At 45.1% G+C, this 7,535-nt stretch overlaps 1 protein-coding gene across 1 annotated transcript in view; it reads right to left on the bottom strand.

Annotated features, from left to right (window-relative positions):
• Positions 1-6,223: 6,223 nt before the first annotated feature.
• The window catches only part of Ppa (F-box and leucine rich repeat protein partner of paired), a 1,970-nt gene continuing 658 nt past the window's right edge, over positions 6,224-7,535 (bottom strand). Inside the window, exon 1 of the mRNA XM_076211501.1 lies at positions 6,224-7,535. This exon is cut by the window's right edge and continues 658 nt beyond it. Coding sequence (XP_076067616.1) covers positions 6,976-7,535 — 560 coding nt within the window. The 3' untranslated portion in view covers positions 6,224-6,975.

Raw genomic sequence — 7,535 nt, 5'->3', positions numbered from 1 at the left:
GGAGGGAAGAGGGTGGAGGGGAGTGGAGTATGTAGGAGATGGAATGGGTGAGAGTGGTTTCTATGCCTTTTTTTTTGTTTTTCCTTCTTTTTGGCTACCTCTCTTGTAGGGGGAAAAAGCCTTTGGTATGTATGTATGTATGCTAACGTCATACATTTCGTCACGAATCCATTGCATGGGACATTAGCACACTCGATCTCACAGAACTCATGTTCGGAATTGTGATTATGGAGGAACTGGTAACTATCCTTGGAAAGACGGACTAATAATACAAATCCACTCACAGTCAAGAACATAAGAATACGCAGAATGAAGGAGACTGGAAGAGACCATAAGGCCTACACAAGGCAGTTCCATGTCCATTACCATTTATTCCTATCCACAAAACTATCCTATTCCTCTTGAAACAACCGATAGTTTCCGCACTCACTACTACATGATTACTAAGTCTATTCCATTCGTTAACCATTCTATTGGTAAACCAAGTCTTGCCTATTTCCTTCTAAAATATAAAATTTTTAAATTTCAAGGAAATGTGAGAATATACAGATTCTTACGTGATGTGGTTAAATACTGGCCAATAAGTAATTTTGTATTCTTTTAATTAAGTGGCGTTTTGAAATAGAGTAAACTGACGACACCAGAAATTAATGTCATTATTTACGTATGGGATCAAACGACACATTCCGTCAGCTGCTTGGGTGTGGGGGTGTGGTACACATGAACAGGGTGGTAACAAATATTGAAGGAACAAATTCGTCTGATCTGGGACGAGTCTGAGGTGTAACGTGAGTTTGCGAAAGGATGGCGAATGTGAAATTTTACTTTTTTACTTAATTTTATTTATTTATTTGCTGTTAGGGTTCATGTTTTTAAACTTTGGCTGCTAACACACCCCGTGGGTGATGCTGAAATGAACAATGGGTGCTTGGTAAAGCTGCTCATTATAGCAATGTAGCAACATCTATACTGTAAAGCGGGCTTCACACTATCAAACATGCTTGTCCAACAAGGTGTTTGATCAAACAATTTGAAAACAATTTGAGAGTGTGTGGGCAGGTTGGAAGGTTTGACAAGCAGTTTGATACTCGATGGTACAGTCTGTGGCTATGTTTGAACAAACACGCTGGACAAACTTTTTTGATAGTGTGTAGCCCGTTTGAGTGTTTTGAACTTCCTAAGCGACGGTCAGAGAAGGCGAAGAAACGCTATAGAATATATTCAGTCACCTTGTATCAAACATCGTATTTAACATGAAGACTGCATTCGCAAGGGAATGAAGGTAAAGTGGTTCCTCCTTTCTCTTCTGTAATTGGTCATTTGAGTGCTACAATCGACTTAAGTTTCCTTCTAATTGGCAGTCAGGTTACGATGATGACGGAAGAGTAGGAAACGCGCACCTAGAGACGAACAGAAAGGAACTTTTCATGAAGACTCAATAATTTGGATTTACATTTTTTGTCGCATTCAAGTCATATTCTCCTTTATTGTCATCTTAAAGTTCTTTTTATGCAAACATAATTTTCATGCCAAGTCATGTACGTGTATTTCTATACAAATAAATAAAATAAATTTATGTAATTATACTAATACAACATGACTGGACTAGTTAACATGGCAACTGGCAAACACATTTAGGATGTAGAACCTAGATCTTAGTAAAATTGGTTAATCTGTAATTTGAATAAAAAGAAAAACGACAAACAAGTTGACAAACAAATAAACAAACATCACTGAAATCTCAACCATAACATGTTACGTTGGCGGACGTACGACGTTCTCTAACCGGTTGTGTGTTTATATTACTCGAGTTTGATTTGTTTGATTACAGAATAATATCTAAACGGATTCTATACCTAGTAGTCGAAGAGGAGACATACTTGGCTGGATAGGCAACGTGTGTGTAGGATCCAGAACGACAAATACCTCAAAAACACAATTCAAACAACCCAGTGAAAATCGTGGCAGTTATAAATGGAACTTTCCAGATTAAAAATGCACCCTTCCCCCCAAAATAGATATAAATAAACGGGTTCTAAGCCATAAACAATTTATAATGGTTAATATTATGCAATTACAGTGGAATATCAACGGCGTGTTGGCTGGTCCATGTATGTATATTAAAAAAAAAAATGCATTCAGAAAAAACAAGTGGTTCATTTTGAACGCGATTGCAAATAGTACGGCTGGGGTATTCGACGATGGAAATGGAGATTGGGGGAGGGGGAGGGGAGGATGTGGAGGGAGTGGAGGATGTGGAGAAGGGAAGATGTGGAGATGAAGGGAGATATTTTGCACTATGCCAGCAAAGCTTCTCAGAAATGAAACTTCACTGCTAAAATACATGGTGACGTAATTCGCAAACGTGCAGCTAAGGACACTATTTTAGCCATATCTGTGATAGACTCAGGTTAAATTGGTTTCTTTCTAGTGAGCGCATTCGACGTGCCTATAGCATGAGCTCGAACTCCATACCTGACGAATTTCGGATTTTTTTTCTTTTGTACAACTGTTCGGATGTACACCGAGCATTCAAACACTTGTACTAAAATCCATAATACATCTAGGTAGGCATAATGCACGCAGATATTATGCAAGCTTCCCCAGACTGTTCACACTTATGGGAATATGAGCGATTCGTCTAATGTATCACATCTGGCAACTGTATAACACACGTGTAACATTTCCTGCCGAAATGGGAACAATACTCTTCCGAACTGCCACACAATCGCACCTGTAACACCTGCATAAACGAAGGAACACCTACGACCCAAGAACCTCTCACCGTTTTCTATTGCTTTCATTAATTACACGTAATCAACTTCAACTGGATCAGTGATATTTTTTTCTATTACCTTAAAAATGTCCTAAATGATATCCAGCAACGATCAGGTACGTTTTGATATTCATTAGTTAATATGTAATAACCTGAACTTGAATTCTACTAAAACATTTGAGAACAACAAAGGCATAAGGTACACTCGTGATATGATACAAGACAAATTATGAACTTTATCTATGATATTTGCCCAATGCAAAATCAGCTTCAGTGAATTAGGTTTAAGAATGAAATAGGCAAGAACTAGTTTACCTAGTGTGGTTAACGAATGTGATAGACCATGCAGTGAACGCTGAAATAATTAGTTGTTTTAAGTAATTAGATAACTTTATGGATTGGGAAGACAGGTGGCAAAGGGACATGGAACTACCTAGTGAAGGACTTATGGTCTTTTGAAATCTCCATTCTTGTGTGCTAAGTTATTTCGATTTGGGTATATATGAACCACGTAATCAATATTGAACAACAACGTGAAAAGGTTTTAAAAGACGTTTATGTACGTAATGCTGTCTATGTACGTCTGTGTGCGTTTGCAAGTATGTGCACACGCACACGCGCACCTGAAAGCGTGTGCGCGTACGGGTAAGATACAAATTTGCGAATGGTGTGTATGCAAATGTATACGCACGTACGCATACGCGACCGCATATGCGTATGCGCGGATCAAGTCCACATTACATCCACATATTCCACATGAGAGTGGAGTGTGGGGGGGTTAACCCTACCACCACCTGAACTGCCTCATTACCCAGCCCCATCCCTGGTAGTTATTGTAGTTGCTACATGGATAGTTCAGCTTTAATTACACCACCTCCCACCGTTCCCAGCATCCACCGTCTCCCACACGACAAGTCACCTTTAAATAATGGCAGGGTTGTGGGTTGCTTTTGTCTGTTAAGTAACGCAAAGTTCTCTACCGATCCTTACTGCATCGCACGTCTTCCGATCAAAACCCGATTCCAGATAGTCTGGTAAGACCTTCCCTCTCCTTCACTCGTCCCAACGCGTCTACGTGTCCCAGCGGGAGGGAGGGAGGGGAGGGACGGGAGGAAAGGATCGGGGGGTCGGGTGGGGGTGGGGAGGTGAGTGTGGCACGGAAGGACAGGGAGGGGGTGGGAGGGAGGGAGGTGGGGGGTAAGACTGCAAGTGTCCAGTACCCGCTTACTGAAGTACCGGACGACCTGTGCCCGGTTGGGAATGGTGACCTGGAAGTACCTACCCTCAAGTCTTCCCAACTATTTTCATATTTCAACTATGCTGACGCATTTGTCTTTTTTTAGCATTCTCCTTGCATGTTGCTGGTAATGGCAGATAAATTTGGGAGGGGTTAAGGGTGACGTCAGGTCCAGGACGAAGCGAGAATGATTTTTGGTGACGAGCGTATGCTAAGATGAACAGAACAACGTGTAACGTGTTTGTAACGTAGAGAGACAATGAGGACAGTGTAGATGGCGCCGAGGATATAACGTTACGTTTTTCGTTATTTTGAAAGTGTAATGTAGGGTGACGTGACTGTTTTACTGTATTCAGGTAACGCATTACAATCGACACTAGTTAGGTAAAGTATAATGACACTGAGAAACATTAACGCAGTCGACTTATCAGTGAAGATGTATACAAGAAAAAAGCGTAGCTTTACATTGTGTGCACATGGAGTAATATGTGTAATAACATAGGTAATACACAACGTGTGTATATATATGTGTGTGTGTATACATTACATGTGTACATGTACTGTATGTGTGCAAACTTATTGGGTGTATGCTTACACATGTATACGAGTTTATGTGCAAATACACAGGTACATAGTATTAAGACGCAATTTTTTGAAAAAAAAAATAGAAACAAGCATGTATGAAACCGAACCAGTGAAATTTTGGGTTGCATTTCGTCGCCCATAGCCAGCGCTTCTGTCCTTAAGGGCAAGACAGCGCCGAAGAGAAAGGGTTGTAGAAATTGTATAGGACAGGCTTGAAGAGAATAGCAGAAAGGAAGGACAGTAGAAGTTAAAAGTGATCAACATTTTCTTTCAGATAATCTCCAATCATAAAAACCATGTTGCATGACCCTGGTCCGTAGGGGTGTCTCACCAGAGCCGCCCCCCCCTCCCTCCCCTAACGTATTTACTGCATAAAATTTATACAATCAATAAACCCCCCCTCCCCCCATACGGGCAGAGCGAGTTGGAGAAAGTCTTCTACTCTGCGTGGCGCGGACTCAGCGAGACAGACCGACTGGCTGCCTGGCTGGCTGGCTGGCTGGCTGGCTGACAGTTGGCGGGACGGGGGAAGGAGCTCCTGCTTGCAACATGGGCGGTAAGATAACACGACCACCCAGGAGCCTTCTCCTGGAACGAACCAAAGAACTTGCAAACTCGCCCCTCTGCCCAACGCCGCTCTTGGCCCAAGAGCCCGGACGTGGGTCCCCACAAGGAACCGAAGGAGTTCAGTTGTGATCATTTTTGGTCTCCCCTCCCCTCCCCCCCGATAGTTTCTTAAAGGGGCTTCCTTTGCAGACGAAAGGAAACCTTCCCCCCTCCCCCCTCCCCGCTCTTTTGTATTCCCACGGTTAAAGGGTACGTCAACGAGGTGACAAGCAGAAATAGCCTGGAATAATAGCCTGAACTCCTTTCCTTCCTAGCGGGCACCCAGACCAAGGGCGTTCTTGTCATGATATGTTGTGTTTGTGGATTCCTGATGTAACATCTATGTCTTCAGATGCTCACTACGGGACCGTCTCTCGCACACTGAGGTTTCTTGGGAGACTAGAGACCTTTGAAGTACCAGTGGCCTACTGGACATCGTTTCAGTCTCCCACGACCTGCTTGCTCATCCAGCATGCCTCGACGATCTACACGCGCACGCGGACACACACACACATAACGCGACATCCATTTCATCCTCTTCATCAGATAATTCTAACTCTCCCTCTTGATTAGATTCATCACTTGCTTTCATCTTCTCTGGGTAGTTCAATCAATGCATCATCTTTGCAAAACTTAATTTCTCACCAAGATTATTTTCCAGTTTGATATACGACCCTTGCGATCGGTTCCCCCCCCCCACACTCACAGCCCTGGGGAACCCCCCAGATTCCTCACCCACGACAATGCTCCCCCCAGACACCTGCGACAGCCCCTGGGCCACCTGCGAACACAGACCGAACACCTGCGGCAGGAGTGGGGGTGGGGTGAGGGGTGGATGGCGCTCGACCACCCCTTGACTTGGCATCTGGCGTACACATGTACACATACACACTACATGCATACATACGCACTTAGTGCGCGGACATTTGCAGGAATAGGTGGCTCTCGCGTTTCCTTTGGCCATGTTTTACTAGTTCACTTCTCGCTACAGCGCGCGCACTTCTTCCACTTTGGATAGATTACACACGATGTGCCTGGCTTCAAGTCACGGCCATGGAGTTTTACGGAAAGTCACACTCGACTCCACCAAACTGACTATGCCAAGGACTGGCAGTAGGGTTCTCCAGCTTCTTTAATGTCTTGGTTAACACTGGAGTATGTATATATATATATTTTCGAAGAATTTAGGTGTATTTTCGTTTATGGGCGTGGGTTAAAACCCGGGGCACCTCAGGTACATTTCAGTAACACCACACACACACTCATGCGGCACTCCCTTCACACACCACGCAATACTGTACGTTGCCTTCGAGGTCATCCTCTGATAAGGTCAGCCTCGATGACAATATTTTTTTTTTTTTGCACACTGAGGAATCGCTGAGGTCGGTTGGTATGTACATATCACAAATAACATCTTGCCCTTCCACCTCCTCCTCGAGCTCACTACGCCTCATCCTTGACCGTGTCCGCCTCGTCCTTCCAGACCTACGGTCTTCGGCAGTACCCACCAAGCCTACTTCGACGACGAGAGGCCGAAGCCTCTTTGAGATCGATTCCGAAGGTGCTTGGGTGGGCCTCGGGTTCTAAAACAACCCGAGGTCACAGGAGGTCACAGCCAATTCTTCTTTACGTCGAGTTCTGGTCAAGGTCGGGCCAGGTCACGATGGGCGGGGGGTAGAGGAAGGTGGTGGTTGCAGCAGCAGTGGGAAGGTGGGCCTTCCCACTGCTGCCTTTTTCGTCGCTGGCGCAAGAGCTACTACAGGGCGTGACGTCATCGTTTGTGCCATAAACCGAGGTTAAGGACACATAGCCGGGGCAGCTGCATGATCCTCTCGAGGCCCACCGTCGTGATTCGGTTGCACCCGTAGAGGTCAATGCAAGAGAGATGGGTCAAGTGCTCTGCGATGAGCTGAAGCCCCTTGTCTGTGATCCTAACACACTGGCCTATGTTTAAGGTGTGGAGTTCATGTAGAGTCCGCGCGATTCGGTGTATTCCTTCGTCAGACACTTGGCACGCGGAACACGACAGCGACCTGAGGGTGTACAGCCCTTGCGAGATGTGCACCAGGGCCTGGTCGCCGATCTTGTCACAGAACGAGACGTCGAGGGCGGTAATCCTCGACCCGCCCTCCGACAGATACGCCACCCCGATGTCGGAGATGTTGTCGCAAGAGCGAAGGTTGATCTCCCTCAAATTGGGCATCCGGGCGAGGTACTTGAGGCCCGAGTCTGTAATGGAGGCGCAGAAGGAGAGGTTGATGCTCTTGAGGTTATGGAGCCCCATGGAGACGTGACGAAGAGCCTCGTCACTAAGCTTCTGGCAGTCTTGGA

This window comes from Oratosquilla oratoria, chromosome 28, assembly GCF_046742065.1.
Source record: "Oratosquilla oratoria isolate Oo_2021 chromosome 28, ASM4674206v1, whole genome shotgun sequence".
Lineage (NCBI taxonomy): Eukaryota > Metazoa > Arthropoda > Malacostraca > Stomatopoda > Squillidae > Oratosquilla > Oratosquilla oratoria.
The sequence above is the reverse complement of the archived record's forward strand: the minus strand, read 5'-3'. Positions and strand labels throughout refer to the sequence as shown.